Below are 23,789 nucleotides of genomic sequence, written 5' to 3'. Positions count from 1 at the left end.
AGAAATAATGCTTTTCTTTTGCTGCCCAAATTTTCCTGGTCTGGGTTGAACTGGATTTTACTACGAGTGAAGAAAACTAAACTAGTAGAACATTTGAGAATAAAGAACTGCGTTTCTCCATGTTCGGCTATAAGAATTTCTGGTGCTGTCAAATGGTTAGGTACCATTTGTAATTCAACACTCATAAGAGATGCAAAAAGACTGTAAGATAATCCATGCTTGCATGTGCTTAGTAATTTGTCCATTTCTTTAAAAAATTGTATTATCTATCTACCTATGGTTAGAAAAAAAGTTATGTTTATTATAGAAAATGTAGAGAATATAAATGCTTCTAAAGGGAGACATATTTTTTTCTTACAATATCACCCATAAATAGCCATTGTTATTCTTTTGAAATTAAGCATTAACTGAAGTTTTTAAAGGATTGGTACACGTATACACAATCAGGTACCCACAAAATGACAGCATGCTCTGTATGCTACTTTTTAGTAACATACCGTGCATATACTTGCAAGCCATGGGCTTTTCTTGTGCAAATCATTTCCATCAATGGTTCAGTATTTCCTTATCAGATTTACCTTGAATTGTTTAACCAATTAATTAATTGAGATAATATGTACAAAGTACTTAGCATAATATATAAAGATTATTGTTTAAATTTTACTTGTATCATTTGTCAATCATGATAAGCAACTTCATTAGTTTTAAAGCAAATGAAGTTTAGCACTTCAAAAACAAGATTTTTAAAATTTTAGCTACCTATTAAAATATAAGTATTCTTACCTGCCTTAAATATATTTTAATATGTAAAAATACATATTTATATGTAATATGTTTAAATACTATGTTATATATATTCAGGAATAGCTGGATGTACTTCTGCGATGTTTATCTTAAGAGGCAAAGTGCAGTGCAGTGGGCTGGGTTCTCCCTAGTGGGTCTCTTCAAGGCAGTGTGAATTCATTAAAGTAGATGCTTTAGCTTCTACCAATAGTTTACCAAGAGGTCTGAAAGAGTGAGCATGACACTCACTTTTTACTAATGTAGGAAGACTGGGCTAGAGGGCAGCAAAGAAGCACAGCAATGTCTTCCCTCTGAACCTTATTATGGTCTGTTCCTCTCCCTTTATTCAACTCTGCCTAGGAGAAGACTATCTTGGTTGCCCACCTCCTGACACTTTGAGGGCATTTAAAAGGAAGAAGACAGACTGGAAAGGAATAAGGGAGTAGCATTCAAAGCAATCATTAGGTCTCCCTAGGGCCCCCTGACCCCCAATTTAAACCTACAAATACTGGTCCACTGCTCAGAGACATTCCAACAGTTAGAGACTTCAAGGCCATCAACTTCAAAATTGAATAAATAGGAGCAAATCCTCAGTCGTAGACTTAGTTGCTAGATGAGCAGAATAGGAATCTGTGTCTTCTGACTCTTCTTAGTGTTTGTTGCGCTGTGTCTAGAGCTCCAGATTCCAGATTCAAGCCTCTCTTCCACTACTTGCTAGCTAAGTGTATAACTTCACGTCCTCATCCATAAAATGGGGATAAGAGTACCTGTGCCATGAAACTGCAAAGAATGTTGAATAAAACCAGGTTTGTAAAGAACTTAGTGAAGTATCCAGTACATAGTAAGTGCCCAGTGATGTTATATATGATGCTGTTGTCTTCTCATCTTATGTTTCATTGCTACTTTATTATATCAAGAGCATATATCAAGAGCATTGTATAGCATACTCATTTTTTTGAAGATACCATGCTAATTTTTAAAAATTTGTTTGAAATAAATAACTTTTCCTTTATGTCCTTATTCTGATGTATGAGTTCTATAAATCACTGTCATATTTTCTTACAATAGCTTCTTGGAATTTAAGTAGTATCCCATTTTTGAGGAAAAGGGAAAAATATGAGAGGTAAATGCAAAAGAATTTTCTTTTGATTCTGGCTATACTTCATACTTGATAACATCAAGGGATTTTTCAAAAGACTTTGTAGCAGATAATTTAGTACACTTATTTTCTGTAGGAAATAGAGCATCCCTCTTGTATAAACGTAATTCATTTTTAATAGGGAATATAATGTTCTCACTGGGGAAACATGTTCTCTAAAGATCATTTTATTAGAGGGGTTCCAAAATTTGGACCAAAATGCATGTCATGGTATTTTGTACAATTTTGATTAAGGAAAAAATAATAATTCTCTTAAATATTAGAGTCAGCCTTCCATAGCAATGTTAGAAGGATAGAAAAACCTTGCTCAGAAAGATTGAGAGGCCACTGTGAATTACTCAGAATCCAAAAGCAACAATAATTCACCACGGCCTGAAAGTTCTATGTTGTTTCAGCAGAAGTGAACTCTCATTCGTAATATATGGAAGCATGAACTGCTTCTGTTTTTGTTTCAGACTCACCAGAATATGTATTCATTCCCTTTTTCTTTCTTTGGTCAGTTATCTTTCATTTTCAAGTGTAACTTTGACAAACACTGATAACTATGTGTTATTCAAAGGAAATGAATACAGCCCTGTACACCAAAAACTATGAAGGAGAAAGGATACATTAATTCTGTGACCTCGATCCCACATACATACAGATAACTTCATAGTGTATAACCTAATTTATAATAATACTCTCAAGTGTTCCGAGAGCAGAAAATCTTCATTTCTATCCCCGAATGCCTGCCTAGGTTATATTTGAGATTGCAGTGCCAGCCTCTCTACCTTAGGCCTAAATGTGGCCTATGGCTTTCTGAAGTGTTTGAACCCTTAGTTTTGCTCAAACTCTCTCCCACAGTGATTTCATAAGCTGCAGTTAAGTCCTGCTGTATCTACCTTCAGACTGTATTTAATATGCCCTTGAAGTGCTGCTGTCGTTTATTTTACGATTAACTCATCTTCTGGGATACACGTTTGTTTCTTGGGCATCAAGGGCTATCTATCACAATTTATTGCATTGTATTCATTTCTTTTTGTTCCCGGCTGCAATATCATACTCGTATTGTTATGATGTTCCCTCGCATCTGGAGCTCTGTGCTTTTCATTGTTGTTATCTGATTTCTGGCTTTCTTCTGTGGAGTATCTTATTTGTGAGTGCCAAATTGGACACTGCTGACTGGTTTGCCATGACAGCTTACTCAAGTTTTCCATCTCTTCGTAATCTTTTTTTTTTTTTTTTTTTTTTGATGTAGATTCATTGGAATGATTTCTTCTCTTATTCACATTTGTCTTCTGATGTATTATTCTTTTAAACATTAATTGTGTAAATACTAAAGTGAATCATTTTCTTAAAATATTTTGATACCGTGTTTGACAGATCTGTTCTTTATAACTAGCTCTTCACTGTTCTTGGATAAAGCTCCCAATAGGTAGAAATGTATTAACTCTCTATTTCTGATATATTAATTTTTATAAAGAATTTCATAGGTCCCTCTTTTTTTCTTTGTAACAGTAAACTAAAGAGAAAAGTTTCTGTTTTATTAAGCACCTGTATAGCTCATAGCACAGTACAGGGCAACTTACCAAGGTTATTTCTTTTTCATTGCCACAGATACCCTGCAAAATAACTTTTAACAATGTTATCTTTCTGTGAAATTTTCTGTGTCAGAATAGTTAAGGAGCTTATCCAAGTTATCTGGCTGCAAACTGACTACATGAACATTCAAGGCTAGGTTTAAGCAGGTGTGGTGGCTCACACCTGTCATCCCAGCACTTTGTGAGGCTGAGACAGGAGGATCACTTGAGTCCAGTCATTTAAGATGAGCTTGAGCAATGTAGGAGACCCTGTGTTTATGAAAAAAGTAAGGTAAAGTAACCAAGCATGGTGTCACCTTGTGCCTGTAGTCCCAGTCACTTGGGAGGCTGAGATGGGAGGATCACTGGGACAGAGAGATTGAGGCTGCAGTGAGCAGTGATCAAGCCATTACACCCCAATGTTCCTTTTTCAGGCTTTACTATGTAACGACTATGTTCAGTTTAGAAACTCTGTATTGCGTGAGGTTGGGGACCACGTTAGTCTCCATGGATTTCTAGCCCAACATCTTTCACACTGTAGATTCTCAATAGGTATTTATTGAGAAGTGTGAAGGTGTACATGATGATTATTTTAGCCAGTTTTGATTCTTGCACTTCATTTTACCTTATTTTCTGATCAATTTAGGACAGTGAAAATTCCAGATTCAGCTGATGGACTTGGCTTCCAGATCCGAGGATTTGGCCCTTCCGTTGTGCATGCTGTAGGAAGAGGTAGGAAATTTATCTTGCAGAAAAGCAGCTTTCCAGCAGGTTTGGGATGTGCCCGACAGAACAGGAATGTGTTTAAAACAGGCACAATCATATTGTTATGATTCTCAATTATATTTTCACTGTATTAACTCAATGGTGGCACATTCCAGAAGCATTAAAAAAACTAAAAAATTTTAAGGCCTGTTTATCATTGTTAAAAATTTGATATAAGAATGATGTCTAAATCTCACTTTTCTGAATCTTTTAGTTTATCCAAATAATATAATAAATTTAAGATTTTCTATTTGTATTTTTCTTGATTTCAAGTAATTGTTTTTCTTTGTCAGTAATCCAAAGTTGTGAGTTTTCAGGTTTAAAGCTGATCTGTGGACTTTATAACCTATTGCTATATACTTCCTTCAGGTACTTCTATAAACCGTGGTTAAAACTCATCATAAGATGCATTTTAAATTCAATAATTTTAGTGACTAAAAAGTTATGTTTATATTTATTCTTTTTTTGTTTGATTATTGACATCTCTTATCATATGTATTTTTTAAATTTTAAATTGACACTAGTAATAATTGAAGGAAATAACTCTCAGATCCCACATTGCTAAACATAGTAAATAACTTGGGTCTACAGCAAGAAGTGTCACTATTAGCATAAGAAATCGTGTGTTTATCTAGCAAAAAACATACATGCTTTTTATTACTAAAGAATGTAAAGTATCTTGATGTGATCACCCAAAACTTTGGCAAGAAGATTTTAAGAGGGCGTTTTTATCAGAATCAAATTGTCAAGAACATACTAGCTAGACCTTTGTTATAACATTACTTTCATTATTGTATGTATGATTAAAAAAATCTAATTTCAGAAACCTGTTTTTTCTCTCAGATTTCTAAAACATGCAGATGGATAGACAGTTGAAACCTTCTCAATAACTCATTAAATATTGTCAAACTGAAATGGGATATTGAGACACCAAATATCTTCTGCATTTTCACGAAGCCAAAAAGGAATAATTCATGTTAATAGTGCTATAAAATAGCTGAAAGCCTGAGTGAATCAAGCTGTACCTCTTCGCTTATTACAATGTCATTTAAAGAGCAAGGTTCTATCTTTGGAGCTTAGTGATGGGGTTGGCCTACATCTGGTTTCTGTGCTTTTTGCTTCTGAAGAGTACAAGACAGAAATGCTCAAGTGCTTCCTCTTTCAGATGTGTATGAAATGAAAAGATATTTGGTTATTTTTTGGCACTGTAATTTTGCCACAAGAAAAAGAGATTTCTCATGTGGGTCACTGCAGTCACGCTTGCCAGCATCCCCAGGCTCCCCTGGCCCCCACCCTCAGCTGCATCCAAGCTACTGCACTTAAGCCTTGGATCAGCCTAACCACGTCTTCTCTCTTTCTCCCTTGTAGCTAGAAAAACCATCATGGTTATTGAATTAGCTTCTCCCAATTCACTGTCTTCTACTGGGCACATATTACTATTCAGCATTTTTTAAAATGTGTCCTTGATGAGTTTTTTTTTACTCCTCAAAATTGCTTCCTATATCCCAAGATGAACTTGTTCCTACTTTACAGACAAATTCAGCTTTTCAGACATGAAGCCCTTGGAATCTTCCATTTATAGTAAGGTTGAGACTCTTAGCCAAGGCAAGGACTTCACAGTCCGGCTCTTTTCAACTCTCCAATCCTGTCTTTTCCAGCCACTCCCATTCTAAGCTCACACAAACAGAATAGCTTGGATGCTTCCAAATGGCCAGGTGATTTCTGGAAGCAATGCCATTTTTCAGGCTGTTCTTTCTGCTGATAATTTTCCATTTTCCCCTAAGACTCAATTCAATGCAGAAAACCACTTAACATTTCTAGGAGTGAATTTTATGGGGACTAAGAAGAAATGCGAAGATAAATTCTTGAATGTAAATTATTTTCTTAAAGATGTTTAATAATTTCTTTATGAGAGACGTTGGTCACAAAAGAAGTCTCTTCTAACATATTTATAAGTTTGTAATCATTTGTATTAATTATTTGCATTGTATTAATTACACATATTTATTAATGGTACTTTGTTAATATTGATTTGATCACACTGTCAACAATAATTGGAAGGTTCTGAGAAACCGTAGCTCACTGGTTAGGATATGTTACTTCCATATTTGAATCTGTATCAATGCAAACAAAATGACTGGATGAGTGATGTTATCTCATTAATTCTGTTCTCTACAAATTCTCCTGTTTCTGACTTTTTGTATATATCTCAAACTCTTATTTTTCTTGGAAAAACCAGTCCAATCATAGTTGCTCATTGACTTTATTTTTCTCTGAAGGATTTTCTTTTTTATGTGTATGTTAAATTGTTGTCATTTTAAAAAACAAAAGTGAATACTATTTGAATATTTAGAAATATTGTAGAATAAAGGAAGATAAGGAAGGCATATGTTTCTGGTCTTCTCATTTTGCCATTAGATATGCATATTTAGAAAGATTGACTAGACATTTGGAAGGAAAAAGAACTGATTAGTATTATAAAGGTCACTTTGCAACATCCCTTCAAACTAATTCTTAGGGAGGTGAGAAATACTCTATTGATCACAGTTTGAAAGTTAAGTTAAAAAGCAGAAAAGTGTTGAGAGGGAATTGCTCTCAGAACCAAGTTTATCAAGATTATACTAGCTAGACCTTGATCGTATTTTAAAATTGCTTCCATAATTGTATATATCATAAAAATGAATCTTGTTCCTGAAATTAGTTTTTGGTTATTTTCCCATTTGTATTTAAAGGAACTGTGGCTGCAGCAGCTGGCCTTCACCCTGGACAGTGCATTATCAAGGTGAATGGAATCAATGTAAGCAAAGAGACACATGCCAGTGTCATTGCACACGTTACAGCCTGCAGGAAGTACAGGCGGCCAATGAAGGTAAGTGGCCCTTCGGGTAATCTGGATCTGAGTGACTACTTGCATAAAGACCTAAGGGGCGAGGTGGGATAGTGCCAGAGATGTTTGTGGTTTTCAATTTTAAGTTTAAAATTAAACACAGCATTATAAATCTCATAATGATTGCTTTATCTGCATAATTAGTTATAATTGATTGTGTTTAAATGGTTACATTTTATTATTACAGTACTGCCATCTGTTTAAAAAGTGATCTGGGGTACTTTCATTGAGATACGAGTTTTATCAAACGAAATCCAAAGGTTTGAACTGTTTTCTTGGCCCTTGTGATTGCTTTAGAATACATAATGATCATTGTGTCTGTGTCTGTATGTATGAACCATAAATACTTACACTCTTTATTAGAAGACTTCTGTGAAAAAGCAAAAATTATGGGTTTTATAAGGTCTGTGATTGATTCTGAGGTATATTTATTTAGGTAGCTGGATTTAGCTCTTAAAGGAAAATACCAAAATGTATTTAGGGAACTGCATTTATCCTTTTAAGGAAAATACCAAAATGTACTCGGCGTTATCTAACATTGTAAAACACTACCCTTTGATCTACAAGTGCCACAAAAAACTAAAATTAGAATCATAATTCATAAGCAAAGCTATTATGTTATGAAGAAAATGTGAGTATTGGCATATAAGAGAAAACTCCTGCAATTTAATCGGCTAGATGCAGGCAGAACTTTACAGGAGAAGCCTTGTATTTTCCTGTCATGCATAATGAAGTATTCATTTCTGGATCTGAGGATGTGACTGTCTCCAAACCCGGAAGATGAATGGCCATTTTCTCATAAGCCATTGCTGATGGCCTGCAAAACACTGAATCCACATGAAAATAGGTGATCAGTTTTACTTAATAAGAAGGTCAGGCCGGGCGCGGTGGCTCAAGCCTGTAATCCCAGCACTTTGGGAGGCCGAGACGGGCAGATCACGAGGTCAGGAGATCGAGACCATCCTGGCTAACATGGTGAAACCCCGTCTCTACTAAAAAAATACAAAAAACTAGCCAGGTGAGGTGGCGGGCACCTGTAGTCCCAGCTACTCGGGAGGCTGAGGCAGGAGAAGAGCGTGAACCCGGGAGGCGGAGCTTGCAGTGCGCTGAGATCCGGCCACTGCACTCCAGCCTGGGTGACAGAGCGAGACTCTGTCTCAAAAAAAAAAAAAAAAAAAAAAAAAAAGGAAGGTCAGATCTAGCATAGCAAATTGGAAGTTATACATAGGCTCATAGGTTACTCTGGTTGATAGTAGCTTGATAAATATTTGTTGAACTGTATTATAGAATGAATGTTTAAAGTCTCCTCTGAAGTGATCAAATCTTTTCTCTTCTACCAGAATGTTAATAAGCAGACAGATCAATCTGAATTTCATTTCTTTTTATTTTCCCTGCCTACTGTCTTACAGAGGTGTTGATCAGTGAAATAATTAAAGAAAAGCAATAAATGTACAGAAAAATCCACTAACATGCTCTCCCAGATATCCATTGCCACAAAATAGACCTCTCCAAAGCTTAGTGGCTTAAAACAATAATTGACTATTTGTCTTGATTCTATGGCGCAGCTGTGGGGTAGTTCCTATGAGGTTACTGACGTGGCTGCATTCTGCTGGGACTCGAGTGGACACCTTTGCTTCCCCTGTCTGAGGCCTCGGTTTCCATGGGGCAGGTCACCCTCCAGGGCACTTTTGCATGGCCTTTCTTTCCAGTCTCTAGCAGGGTTTTTTTTTCTGCATGGGGTCTGAATTTTAAGAGGGAACATTACAAGTGATGAACCTGCTTAGACTGTGCTTGCTAGTATCCCTTTGGACAAGTCAAATCGTGTGGCCAAGCCCAGGGTCAGTGTGGGAAACTAAGCAGTGTGGCTCATTGGTGGCCACAACAGGGCACCAAGATGTAATGGAATGATCAAATATTAATTAGCATTTTAATGATTTGTAGCAATATAGTAATTAGACACACTTGAGAAGCTAATACAAAACAAAGAGATAATACATATTGTATCATACTTCGATAATGCAGTTTAATTTGATTTAACATCTTATCTAGAAAATCTGTAAACCGTAAAGTAATGCAACTCTTGAAGCATTTGTTTGATAGTCATCTCGTCTCTCTCATTTCTCTAAATGAGACTGGAACTGCTGTTAAAATATAGGATAATTTTTAAGGAAATCGCCCTTAAAAGTAGGATGATTTTTTTATTTGGGAGGATTAAAAGATCGTTGATCAATGAGATGAATGATGTCCTTCCAATTTTCATATTTGTTTGATTCTAACATAGCAGTAAATGTATTAGAATATATCTGACTATTAGGAGAACATGTAAATGATTTGTACCATTATAGATAATTGATTCATCAGACAACTGTCCATCTCACAATTGTTTTATTTTGCTGTCTTGTTAATAAGAGATGGGGTTTCACTACATTGCTCAGGTTGGTCTTGAACTTCTGGGCTCAAGCAATCCTCCCACCTCAGCCTCCCAAAGTGCTGAGATTACAAGTGTGAGTCACCATGCCCAGCCACATTTGATTATTTTAAAATGTGATTTATAACTTACCTAAGATATACTTGAAGCATTTAAGTAAGACATTTGGGAATATATCCTATTTAAAAACATACATCTTTGGAACGTATCTTGGAAGATAAAACTTGAAGCTTTAAAAAGTCAGTTTGTTAGGCCAGGTGTGGTGGCTCCCGCCTGTAATCCCAGCACTTTGGGAGGCCAAGGCAGGTGGATCGCCTGAGGTCAGGAGTTCGAGATCAGCCTGACCAACATGGAGAAACCCTGTCTCTACTAAAAATACAAAATTAGCCAGGCGTGGTGGCGCATGCCTGTAATCCCAGCTACTCAGTTGGCTGAGGCAGGAGAATTGCTTGAACTAGGGAGGCGGAGGTTGTGGGGTGAGTCGAGATTGCACCATTGCACTCCGCCTGGGCAATAAGAGGGAAACTCTGTCTAAGAAAAAAAGAAAAGAAAAGAGAAGAGAAGAGAAGAAGAAAGGAAGGAAGAAAGAAAGTGTGTTTGTTAAACAATATAATTGTCCTTTAGTTTTTATTAGTTTCTGATATTATTTGTATCTCTCTTTCAAATTTTACTATTTTTAAAGAAGCTAGAGGAATAAATAAGGTCAAGTCTCCTTTTGAAGCAGGTTTGTGAAATGGGCATGCATTTTAGGAAGCACTAATACCTGTGAGGTTTCTTTCCCCCCTCATTTCCAGCAAGATTCCATACAATGGGTTTATAATAGCATTGAGAGTGCTCAAGAAGACCTTCAAAAATCTCACTCCAAGCCCCCTGGAGATGAAGCAGGGGATGCTTTTGACTGTAAAGTAGAAGGTAGGTTTCTTCTTTTCCTCTTCATATGCTTATGGTATTCTTTTCCACTGTGCCTGTGCCTACTCCCAAATATTGAAGGTCCTGTACGTGTTGAAGTCACATTCTTAAGTCATTATCACCAAACAGATGTCTGTCAAATGCATAAGTAATCATAGCTCGTAGCTGGCAAATTCTATTTGTTAGGCACTTTATGAAGTGTTGTTATGGACTACCTCATTTAGTCATCAAAAAAAAAATCTCATAAAATGGAAATGAGTATCATCATTCTTTTTTGAGGGGAGAAAATACTAAAGCCTATATAGGTTAAGGGACTTGCTCAAACTAGTTAAGTAGTAGAGTGAGGATTCAAACCCAGGTTATTATGTGTTTCCTTGTTTGGAGTTTCAGTGTTGTTTAGACCTGGCCTCCAGTGTGCCTCACAGAGAAGCGGTGTCAACATCGCCGGGGAGCTAGACTGAAATGCAGAATCTCAGCTGTACCCCAGATCTACTGAGTCAGAATCCTCATTTTAACTAGGTTTGATTTGTATGCATATTAAAATTTGAGAAGCCCAGATCTAGAAGATTCTTTTTGCACTTTTACTGTATTCTAACATTAGCAGTAAGGAAAGGAGCAAACTAGTAGTGTGAAAATGAGAGAGAAAAAGAGAGAGGGAGAGAGAGAGAGAGAGAGATCTTTTGATAAGGACGGTTATCATTTCTGTTTCCTCAATGGAGTAAACCAGCAAATGGCTCTATTCAGTGGCTTCTTTACCAAGGGCGACTGAGGCAATTACAGTTATGTCTGCAATTGACAGATACCTTAAATTATTGTTTCAAAACTTTTTCACAGAAGCCCATGAATCACCTCTTATATTTTCTTGGTGTCTTTCCACTCATTATTGGTGGATGTCTCTGGATATTTTTTATTACACTGTTAGATTCCTCCCAATCAGCACAGCTGGAGAAGAATGACCTGTTCTGAGGTGTTTTCATTCACAACCCTTCTGACAGCCTATGTGTGTGGGGTTTTCCCCATACCAACCAGTTCCCCAAATCTCCTAACACCAACTGGGTGTCGTACAATTCATCTCAGTTGTAAAACCAGGCGTTAGCACAGACACGCAGGTTAGGGGATCAGTCCCAAAAGGTTGCCCCCATTTCAGGTGCCTGTTACATGTCCCAGGCTTTCACCTGTATTTCTGACCAATTGGCTATATATTCAGGGGGTTGCCACATCCCTTCCTCGGGTTCAGTTATTTGCTACAACAGCTCGGGGAACCCAGAAACTTACAAACACTGGTTTATTATAAAGGATAAGAAATGAAAAGCCTGATGAAGCGATAACTAGGATGATGTCCGGAAGAGTGCTGAGCACGGAGCTCTGTGGTGGGAAGCTCTGTGAGGGGTTGGGGTGTGCCACCCTCCAGACATGCGGGTAAGTTCATTCACTCAGAAGCTCTCTGATCCCTGTCCTTTAGGGATTTTTATGGAGGTTCCGTTCCTTAGACATGATTGATTAAATCATTAGCCATTGGTGACCGAACTTGAACTCTAACCTCTCTCCCCTCCCCAGAGGTTCAGGGGTGGGGCTGAAAGCTCCAGCCCCCTAATTGCATGGTTGGTTACCCTGACAACCAGCCCCCATCCTGAGGCTAGCTGTAGGCTGACCAAGTGCCACCTCATTCACATAAACTCAGTTACGTTCTAAGGGGGCTTGTTATAAATAACAAAGACATTCCTGTCACCTCTATCACTCAGTAAATCACTGGGATTTAAACGTTTTATTTTAGGAATGGGGCCAAATACCTAGATACATAGATTTCTTTCTTTCTTTTCTTTCCTTTAATTTTCTTTTCTTTTCTTTTCTTTTCTTCTTCTTCTTTTTTTTTTTTTTTTTCCGGGGTCTTTCTTTGTCACCCAGGCTGGATTGCAGTAGTGGAGCGGTGCGATTATAGTTGACTGCAGCCTCTAATTTCTGGGCTGAAGTGATCCCCTGTCAGTTCCCTACCCCATCCAGTAGCTGGGACTACACGCGCATGCCACCATGCCTGGCTAATGTTTTTGATTTTTGATAGAGACAAGGTCTTGCCATGTTGCCCAGGCTGGTCTCAAACTCCCGAGCTTAAGTGATCCTCCCATTTGGCCTCCCTGACTGTTGGGATTACAGGCATGAGCCACGGCGCCCAGCATATGTTTCTTATTGTATATTCCCTATACACACTGACCATATGGGGGTACTTAGGAAAAGCTATTTTCTCTGCACTCCTGGAAGGCCACTTGTTGGATGCTACCCAAGTCATGGGTAGTATCAGAAACATCTCAAATCATTGGAGCAATAAGGTTGTTATGGTAATATATAATATTTATCTAAAATAGGATAAATCTCAGGACCTTATTCTGAGGTTTATATTCCTAATTTGGAATAAATCAACCTTGGTGCCACGTTGAAAGGTAGATTGGTTGCTGTAATGCTCTGGAAATTGATTTGTAGCTATTCTAGGACTTAGTTACTTTAAGATAAATCAATATTCTACTTTACCTATTTAATATTTACTGTTTATGCTATTTTCGGGCTTTGTCTTTCTAAGTAAACTAATATTCTAGTTTTGTTTATTTAATTACTATTAGGTTTCCCAGGAGTTTCTTACTTGAGATTTTAGGTATTTTTTCACCAGCTGATGTACCTTATGTAAGCTAAAAAACTATAGGCAGACATTTTAGATGGAAATTTTATTATAGTGAACAATGAGAAATTTTCTCAATGAGCCCTCTCTGTAAGATGCTGTTTGGGAAACTGCAGGCACCCTGCCTGCCAAAATAAAATGATTCTTGCATCTCCTTTCTGCTTCTTCAATATGGCCTTCTTTATGGATTTTTTTTCCTGCTTTGAGAAAATATTCATACAACATTCGAGGCAGTTTTAGAAATCCTGACTTTAAGTCATAAAGGTCTTTAATAAAGAAAATTTATGTATAGTATTTATGTTGGTATAAATAGGTAGACATATGGTCCACAGACTGAAGTAGATATACAAAGATAAGACTAGTCATGTTAGAGTGCTGAGGTTTGGATCACTCAAGCATAAGCTTTTCTCGAAATGTTATTTTTTAAAATGTTAACAAGAATAGACGCTTCATTTAACACATCAGATTTAACCATCCCTTAAAGAACTCTTTAAAAATTATTTAAAGAGACACAAAATTATCTGAGGAGATTAACAAATGCTTCATGAATTTGCTGGATTACAATTGTCTTTATTCCAGAGGTTATTGACAAATTCAACACTATGGCCATCATTGACGGGAAGAAGGAGCATGTGAGTCTGACAGTGGACAATGTCCACCTGGAGTATGGTGTCGTATATGAGTACGACAGCACAGCTGGCATCAAGTGCAATGTGGTGGAAAAGATGATTGAGCCCAAAGGTTTCTTCAGCTTAACTGCCAAGGTAGGAGTGATGCTGAAGAAATAAGATTTTTTGTTCTAAATAAAGGAACTGAAATCCTCCCCCTCCTTCACTTAAAAAAATAAAAATAGCTATACATGTTGCAGCTGTCAGCTCATTCAAACTTCTTCTTCTTCTTCTTCTTCTTCTTCTTTTTGTTTTTTTCTTGAGACACAGTGTCACTCTGTCGCCCAGGCTGGAGTGCAGTGGTGTGATCTCTGTTCACTGCAACATCCGCCTCCCAGGTTCAAGCGATTCTCATGCCTCAGCCTCCCAAGTAGGGTAGGTGGGATTACAGGCAACACCACCATGCCCAGCTAATTTTTGTATTTTTAGTAGAGACATGGTTTCATCATGTTGCCCAGGCTGGTCTCAAATTCCTGACCTCAAGTGATCCAGCCACTTTGGCGTTCCAAAGTGCTGGAATTACAGGCGTGAGCCACTGTGCCCAGCCTCAGTCAATTTCTTATTTTTCTCCCCCTCCTCCACTATTTGGTATGCATACAACTTCCTTTTATTGATCCTTTCAGAGCACAGTGTTAAGTTAGATGAAACCCTTGCTTAGGCAGGTGTTCATTGATATGGCAAGGACTTCAGCATTTATTAAGTTTGCTGTGTCTGTGAATTCATTATTGTGAATACAATTCAGATGGTTTTCATGACAGATGCTGCTTTTTTTTTTTTAATGTACATAATCCTCTGAAGAGTATTCAAAGTGGTGAAATACATTATGAGCAATTTCAAATTTGGCAAGTGCCATGTTTATTTCATAAAATTTCGGGAACCGTAGAGATCAGTTTATGAATAGATCCTCTGATATTTATGTAATTCTCATTTGGAAAAGACATCACCTTTGCAAAGGTGCTTAGGCTGAAACAAGATGGAGAGGAAGGAAGGGAGCCTTTATCCAAATGAATAAAATACATGGTAAAGAGGCAACTGCTGGCTCTTCATGGCCTGCCTACAAGGGAAATCCATCAGACTCCTACTGTATCCTCCACAGGTGTTGGATTTAGTGTTTCATATGGCTCTATATGCTATAAGAATTCAGATAGTACAAGTAAGAAAAATGAGATGTAGCTTTCCTACCTTTATTTCTCTGTTTGAATTGTTGTTTAAAATATTAATAGTTGAGATAGATGTAGCATTTCTATCATGTATTTTAAAAATTTTAGCAGGAGGAAATAATATAGACATCTAAATGAACTATTTTAAAAATAATTATTTTGTCTTTTGGTTTTATGTTCTGAAAGTTAACTTTTTAAAAATCTCATCATTCTGATGATATTGTACCTCTATATGTATCTACTGATATCTAAAATATATATTTTTAAAATGCAGTCTCTTCCCATCTACATTATAGTATGAATGGGATCCATGTAAAAGTTTGAAACCAGGATATTATAATTATTTTCTCATTTTCCAGCTATTTCAAGTTTGCAGAATTACATGGATTATTCTACATAGGACAACATATAAACTAGTATTGCAAATATCACTTGGATTTTACACATGAAGAAAAGTCAGTCAAGTAAGAAATGTAGCCAAGGTCACACTGCTAATGATAAAGTTAGCTGTAAGTTCTAGACTAGTGATTAAATAAAAACTCATACTCCATAGTCAGCATGAAAGGGAAGTGGAGGTGGTGAGGGAGCTCAAATAACCAGAACATATATACATTTTATGTTTCACAGAATAACATAAAATATTGGTTATGGGTATAATCCATTCTTGCAATGTCTGATTAATCAGAAATGCTATGTATCTATATATCAATATATAATCGCATAATTAATTCTCAGGTCATTGGAAATTCTTAGTGATTGATGGTACACCTTCCCCACCAACACATGTTATTACAATTGATTCAAATAGTCAAAAGAATTTACTAATTGAAAACATCACATAAATACTTTTATCTAATGCTTTTATCAGCAAGAGCTCAGATGCTGCAAGTCACATTAATTTCTGCCGTACTGAAATAACTTCATTTATTCATTTCTTCAGCAAGCAGTTGTCAAATATTTTCTTTCTGCATTTGCTAGACTCTAAGTAACAAGTATGCTATTGGATTGCTTTATGTTTTCTTGTTCTACCAAATTGAGAAAAAAAATGTCCTGAGTCACTCTAACTAAAATATAGACGTGTCCCACATCAGAATGTACTGATGTATCCAGCAGGGAGTCTTTGAAGACCAGTTGCGTCACCAAGCAGGCTCCTATAGTTAGCAGAAGGAAAACCTGCAATTTCAGATAGACGGGTCAGATCACTTCACTGACAGTGCCTGACTGAAGGTAGAAATTCCCTGGCAGCTACCCAGAGAGCAAAATAGGAAAGTTGCCCTGTATTGTTAACTTACCAAAATTTGATGTGGCTACTTTTGAAGTTTTTCTTCTTGTTTTGTTTTGTTTTTCGATGTGTGTGTCTGTATGTGTGTTTGTGTGTGGGGGTGTGCGTGTGTGTTTGTCATTGCAGATTCTTGAAGCCCTGGCTAAAAGTGATGAGCATTTTGTACACAACTGCACCAGCCTAAATTCTCTAAATGAAGTGATTCCTACTGACCTTCAGAGTAAATTCAGTGCCCTTTGCAGTGAAAGAATTGAACACATATGTCAGAGAATATCCAGTTATAAAAAGGTAAGGGTTCTCTTGATTTTACACATCATTATTGTTGAGATTATTAGTTAAATGTCAAATTTAAATCAATTCTTGATATTTTCTTTACATATTTGTTAGGTACCATTTTACAGAAATGATAACATTATATAACATTTTAGAGTTTTTAAAATGCCTTAACATCCATTACCTCATTTGATCTTTGCAAACTTGTAAGTTATGTTACTGTCCCGCATCTTCAAAATATAGTAACTGAGGCCTAAAGAATTAAATTATTTTCTAGTAAAAGATAGAGCTGGCCATTGAATGCAGACCACCTAATTCTGAAGTCAAAATTTAAAATTATACTATAGTTCTTCTTTCCTTTTCTCCCAACTAAGAGAATGAAAACCCTCAATCAGAAAGTACATGGACTGTGGGCTTTTAAAAATTAATTGATTAAGTCATTCATTTGAGATACATTTATTAGGCACCCTCTATGTGCCAAGTACTGTTCTAGGTTCCAGGAATATAGCAGGGAAGGAGACAATTTCTCTTCTCTCATGGTGCTCACATTCAAGTGGGAGAGACAGCAAAGAAGTAAATAAATCCCTACAAAGTGGGGGGAATCAAATATTAAGAAGAATTATGAGGAAATTAAAATAGGGAAGTATGGTTTAAATGCCAGGTTGATCCTTTTGACTCTGTGGCTAGAGAAAGCCCCTTATGAGAAAGCGTGTATCTGCATGACAAGTAGAACTCTCCCTTTCAGTTGGAGAGAGAAGCCTCGAGGGAGAAGGAACAGCTGGTAATTGAAGCCCCAAAGCAGAAAGAAGGCCAGGGTGGCCAGAGGTTGGTGGCCAGGCTTAAGGTCAGAGGCTTAGGCAGGGCCAGTTGTGAAGAGCTGTGGCAGCTCCTGTACATTTTGGGACTTGGGAAGGAGTTTGGATTTTATTATTATATTAATGAAAACCAATTGGAAGGTTTTAAGCAGGGGGATGACTTCATCTGATTTAGGCTTTTGAAAGATAATGCTTTTGTAGGAATGGATTGCAAGGGGGCAGAAATGGAGAAATAGAGACCGGTAGGAAGCTGTTGCAGTGGCCCAGTTGAGTGATGCTGATGGCTTGGACTACATTGAAGATGAAGGAGACAAAAAACATTAGATGAATTTGGGGACATATTTTAAAGGTAGAATTAATGGGAATTCATCTCCAAAACACATGCTAAAACAAGTTTAAAAATTATTTCTATTTATACCAATAAAAGACTAATTGATTAAATGATTTCCCTCCAAATGAAGTTGGTTGCTTAAAATTTGGTCAGTCGTACTAGATAATATTCTTTATCTCAATGTATATGAATATGTGGTAAGTATATGTGTTTTATGTTCTTGATATGGTAATTAAAATAAGCCCATCTATGTCTATATTTGGCTGCATGAGAATAGGGATGTATGTAAATTAATACCCAAGGGACTCAAAACATTGGTTACTAACTGAGTGAGTCAAGGGAAGAGAGATCATGATTTTTTCCTTTAAACAATTCCTGTAATGGTTGGGTTGTTGAGTTGAGTTTGCATTACTATTGTATCTTTTTAAAAGTTATTCATGTGAAGAAAACTAATGTTCCGGGTCACTGCTTACCTGCCACTTTTGTTAATCTGCTTTTCATGGCTGCTGGTTCAGTTCACCTATTTGAGTCTGGGGAAGATTCCACGGAATGTACCTTGTTGGAGTTGAAGGACAGAAGATTCTTTACTTACTTCTTATTTCTCTATGAAATGTAACAGTGCTTTGAAGTAAAAGGTCTAAACAAATGCAAAAAACTGCTGCACACATGCAAATCAGTATTCTCCTTTTGAAGAAATTTTGAAAAAGAGAGTTGTTCTACTTTAGAAATGGATTTGTACAAGAAGGTGTGATACAGGTTCAGGCAGAGTCTGGGTGTCAAACTGGTCACCATGCCTGGGACATTTCTCTTTTGCTTTCTTCCTGCTTTCCTCTCTTCATTCTTTCATGCAATAAAAAGTGGAAGTAGCTTACAGAAGTGTACATGGAAAATGGTAAACTATATAAACAAACATAATCTTAGGATCAGGGTATATTGGTTAGCAAATTGATGCAGCAGATTAAGAATGAGGACCAAGAGAACACAAGCTTAAACAAATGTTGGAGATCCTCAAAAACGTCACCCTGGAAGGTGAGAAGTGTGTTCCATTTACTCATAAGTAACTGAGATCCTAGAAGCTTTTATGGCACAGATGGACAGGCTAATGGGCAATGATGTTAGATGATAAAAATAATGTCACCGAATTGCAGAAAGCTCTTTTATGTACATTATTGTTACTTGAGTATCAAAACAGTCATGTGTATGGACTGTTCTCTCATCCTGCCTCTTTTTTTCGGGAGATTAAGAATTTGCTTAAGGTCACGTAGGTGGCAACTAACAGACTAGGTTCCTATGGAATGAGTCTCCATTGTGTTTATGTTTAATTTAGAAATAAAAAAGAGACATGTAGTCACCTAGGGCCTATGTGCTTTAAAATCTATTCTTGTCATCATCCCATTTGGCCATAAACATATTTAAAATAACTGGTTTTCTCATTAGATAGAGAATCAAGGTTAGCAAGAAAATATTGCAAGGATCTTTTCAATTTGAATAAGATTTAGGTGCCTAAGATCGTAGCCCTAATAGGTCATGTAAGATTAGCTCCATTTATGTATCAAATGCATGTCAACAGAACCCATAGCATTTGAGAATATAGATTTTTAATTTTCACACATATACTTTAAAACTATTATTAGAAACATATTTTTCTTCCTGATGAAGACTTCAGCACTCTTCTTTTTGTGAAATAAAATGTATCCATAGAAACTAAAATCTCGAAGATGCTGGCTTTACCTTATTTTGACTCTGAAAGTTTTAGGTTTTAAAAATAGAAACCAGTTGATTGCTATAGCTTCTATAGTAAGGCTGCTGCAATTATAATAGATTTCCTGGCTGGTTGTACAGGCCACAGATGTTTTTTGGCACGTGTATGAAACCTGGTCAGACCTAACTGAAGATGTGAATGAATCCTAAGTGAGACTTTTTTCTCTGTGGAGCAGGATTTGAGGATAATTCAGACATAAAATTATGCCCCGTAGGGAGGAATGCTTTCTCCCTAAATTGTCCTGGAAACACTTTTTAGCTTTACAGTCGTCCTTCTGCTTTAGAATAATTCCATAATTTGGCTTATTTTGGGTATTGGGGATACTGCCTAGATAGAAATATTTAATATACATTCAAGGGATAGTTCCTGTTTACACAGAAATATTACATGCAGGAACTGGAAGTCTTCCTTTGAATGTCTGAAGTCCCTCTTTACTTATTCATGCCATGTAACCCTCACACTGATATATGGACTGGGAAGATTGTGAGAAAAAGTCTTCCCCATATCCCCTTCCCTCAAAAGGGTACAATACAAAACTTTCATAACCTCGTGCCAAAAAGATTTTATGCTTAATTGAAATAGGAAGCTATCTGCAAAATAATAGGTTACCATTGTATTACTTCTTTTAGTTAAGTGACTATAATTGGATTAAAATATGCTGCTCTAGTCAATAATTCATGAATTAGTTACCAATGCGTTAAAAACCTGAAGTTCTATCTCCAGAAATTGTTAATTCCTGTCAGTGTAGAAATATGCTTTATATCACCTACATTAAAAAGAAATAGCCCTCCCCTACTCCGTACTGTTCCCTTTCTTTGATCTTTATTCTGGAAAGGGCTGTCTATACCTGCTGTCTCACCTTCATTACCCTCAGCACACTCCAGTGGGCCTCTACTCCCCTCTATGTAACTGAAATGGCTGTATTTTGCCAAAGTCTATTGACTGTTCTGATAGCATTCCTTGTCTTAGTGGGATCTGATGCAGTTGACCGTAAACCACTACTTGGCAGTCCTCTGTGACCCCACATATGCCTAGTTTTTGTCCTTTCTTGTGGAGGCTCCTTTGTGGTATCCTAGCTGGTCCTCCTTTTCTTCCCTCCCCTTTCCTTGGTAAAACTCCAGGGCTCAGGACTCTGTCTTCTCCTTCTCTCTCTCCATTCGCAATTCCCTGGCGATCTCATTCAGTGTTCCGGCCTGTTTGACCTCTGCAACTGGGTTTAATCAATATCTCACGCTTCACATGTTCCAAATCAGCTCTTGACCCTTCCCCTGCCCCACCCCAGTGCCCCTGCAGTTTGCCTTTTCTTTGCTGCCTTCTCTTTCTCGGGTTTATGCCCATCCTTCCCATTGCTCAGCCTAAAACCTTGAATACACTCTTCACTTCCCTTTCTCTCATACCATTCTTGTGGCTTTACCTTCAACCATGCAGCCTTTCCTCCCTACCTCTACTGCTGGTGGCTTTGGGTGAGCCACTGCCATCTCTCTTCTGTAAGTGGTCTCCTTGCTGCTCCTGGCCAACTCACAGTTGTCTTGAGTGGCTGTACACTTCACTCATGGTCAAAGCCAAATCCTTTCAGTGGCCTTCAGGATCTGTGCCCTCCCTCCCTGCATTGCTTCTCCAATCCTGCCTCCTCTGCCTCCCTCTCACTGCTGCTCTGGTCACACTGGTTTTCTTGATGCTCCTTGGATACACCAGTCCTGTGGCTTTGCACTGGCTGTTCCCTCTGCCAGAAATGACCCCTTTCCAGATGCTCACATTTCTAACTTCCCCCTCTTTCCGGACTGCTTAAATGTCAGCTTCAGTGAGGCCTGTTCTGATCATCCTGGTTACAATTGGTAATCCATTCTTCAGTTCACCTCTGAAACTTCGAACCCTCTTACGCTGCTCAATTTTGTTTTCAGTTACATTTACCATCTATCAACATTACATAAATGACTTACCGTATTTGCTGTTGATCTCTCTTCTCACTAGAATGTAACCTCCTGGAAGGCAGGAATCTTTGTTTTGTTTACTAATGTTCCCCGACATGCTGAGGATAGTGCCTGATGCCAAAGAGCCTTCCAGAAGTCATTGTTGGATAAATGAATAAAGGTGGCAGTAAGTTTGGGCTTGTAGTATCCATAGTATATCTAAAGTCCTGTCCCTCCCAGAGCATCTCTCTCCACACCCATTTTGCATTTCTTTATTGCAAAATTGCAGTTTTTATTTGGGGAAAATACTTTTTTGTTTTTTAACCTTTCCCTGGGAGTTTCTCCAAAGCAGATTAATGAGTTCAGTGTTTCCTTTGATGTTGCTAAAAAGATAGGCAGGTTGATGTTTACAGGCCCATTTGCACAATCAGAATGTTCTCATGCATGAACCACTGTCAATCCATGAACTGTACCTTCCTTATTTTAGGTTCGAGTTTCAGAAAGGTCTTACAGTTTCACAGCATGGCATCCTGTCTGGGAGCACAGTTTTGATCTTCACAGTGTAAGCAGCACATTTCCAGTACCTGTGACTATGGGGTTCCTCCTCCTGCCTCCTCCTCTCTTAGGAATATCCCAGGATGGAAGACAGCACTGCATTCCTGAGGACCTTCCTTCTCAAGAACTGATCTTAGCAGAGAGGGCCCCTGTCTGACTCTTACCCTTTGGAACAGTGCAGGCACCTTTAGACATAGTACACAGCCCTTCCTGCATATGGGCAGGGGGACATTCTGTATTCACGGCATTTGTATTGAGCTACAAGTTGGAAAGCCAGTCCCCCTAGCAAGGGAATCTTCTGTCAGCTCTCCCCGATCACTCCATTAACACTTCATGACGTCACCCCGTTCACTTCCTTTTCAGCTTGTAACAAAATTTCTAATTATCTGGCTTTTACGTGTATTATATGATTGCATATATACAATCATGCACTGCATAACATTTCAGTCAGTGACAGATCATATATATATAAATGGTGGTCCCATAAGATTATAATACTATATTTTGACTCTACTTTTTCTGTGTTCAGATAGATGCACCTAGTGGTGCATTTTTCAGAATGCATCCCCATTGTTAAGCAATGTATTACTGTATTATATATATGGCACAGGTATTATATATATGGCACATTGCCATTACTTTGAATGGCAAAAACCGCAATCACTTTTGCTACAACCTAATAATTGCAATAAACAATTGCTGCATATAGCAATAGTATTGCATTGTTTCTCTTGTGTTGTCTACTAGACTGTGAACTCCAGGAGGGCAAGGGCTGTATCTCCAGCATTGAGCACAGAGTCTGGAATAGATGCCTCTCTTCTTGCTTTTGAATGGATGGATAATTGTTTAAAATGGAAGAAGTCAAGAGAAGCATAACTTCCTATTATGGTGGATGCTGTTACCTAATAAAATTGATTTCTGTGCCTTTTTTTGTGCCATGGGTGCCTTGTGAGACTTTTATCCTGCAACAACAGTGGAAAAGAACTTTTGACTGAAAAAGGTTTTTGCATCTAGCCTTAAATTCTATGTCCCACATAAGCCTCTAAGTCACCATTTCTTTATTAGTAAAGTGCTGGGATAGGTTAGGAGTTCTCTAAATTCCTTTCTTTAAAAAAAGTTTAGGATAAATGTTCACTATCCATTATTATTAAATTTGCTCATCATTTTGTTAATAATTTCCTGCATTTCAATTCAGTTCCATTTAGATTCCTACTGTGCACTGGCACATGGCTGAGCTACACAGCTTCTGACACGCGATTTGAAGACATAGTTTAATACACACATTGTACATGTGTGTGTGTATATATCACATATATGCATAATGTACACATATACATATAAGACAGTCCCTGTTCTAATGGCGAGCTTGTATTTATGAAATGTGAATTTTGATATTTATTCTTGAATTGAATCTAGAAAAGTTAGACAGTGACCATAGTCTTAATTTTTATTCTTATCCATACCAAAATTATTACTCTACTAGTAGATAAATAGATAGGATCATGGTTATAGTTTTCAAGGGAGAAGATAATATAGACATTATTTAATCCATGTCCATTATTTTATGAAGAATGCAAAAAAGACACTGACTTGCCTAACATCGTATCAGTTATTATGACAGCTGTAACAAATACACAGGTAGACAGTGACTCTCAATCCTTTGCTTTTGAGACTACAATTCAGTCTAACTCTACCAGACTCTTACCGATAGTACACAGAACAGACCTACGTGTTACCCTCATGGGGTTTACCATCTGCTAGGGGAGCTAGAAATAAGATAATTATTTATACCTATATAATAGGAAGGTTACAGTGTGCTGGAACTTAGCAGTAGCCAGGGAAATTGAACCTAGACTAGGAGTCAGGGAAGGCCTC

General features: G+C 37.4%; 1 protein-coding gene across 2 annotated transcripts in view; it reads left to right on the top strand.

Annotated features, from left to right (window-relative positions):
• PREX2 (phosphatidylinositol-3,4,5-trisphosphate dependent Rac exchange factor 2) overlaps positions 1-23,789 on the top strand; it is a 283,120-nt gene that overhangs the window by 126,781 nt on the left and 132,550 nt on the right. Inside the window, exons 19-24 of one of the 2 annotated variants that reach the window (XM_050802149.1) lie at positions 4,148-4,233; positions 6,999-7,135; positions 10,376-10,493; positions 13,738-13,922; positions 16,395-16,556; positions 21,847-22,438. In XM_050802149.1, the coding sequence (XP_050658106.1) occupies positions 4,148-4,233; positions 6,999-7,135; positions 10,376-10,493; positions 13,738-13,922; positions 16,395-16,556; positions 21,847-22,071 (913 nt within the window). In that variant the 3' untranslated portion in view covers positions 22,072-22,438. Of the gene's footprint in view, positions 1-4,147; positions 4,234-6,998; positions 7,136-10,375; positions 10,494-13,737; positions 13,923-16,394; positions 16,557-21,846; positions 22,439-23,789 lie in introns of those variants that run through there. The other variant, XM_050802148.1, reaches the window with a different exon arrangement.

Source organism: Macaca thibetana, chromosome 8, assembly GCF_024542745.1.
Source record: "Macaca thibetana thibetana isolate TM-01 chromosome 8, ASM2454274v1, whole genome shotgun sequence".
In the NCBI taxonomy this organism is placed as follows: domain Eukaryota; kingdom Metazoa; phylum Chordata; class Mammalia; order Primates; family Cercopithecidae; genus Macaca; species Macaca thibetana.
This window is presented reverse-complemented; position numbering and strand designations above follow the sequence as displayed.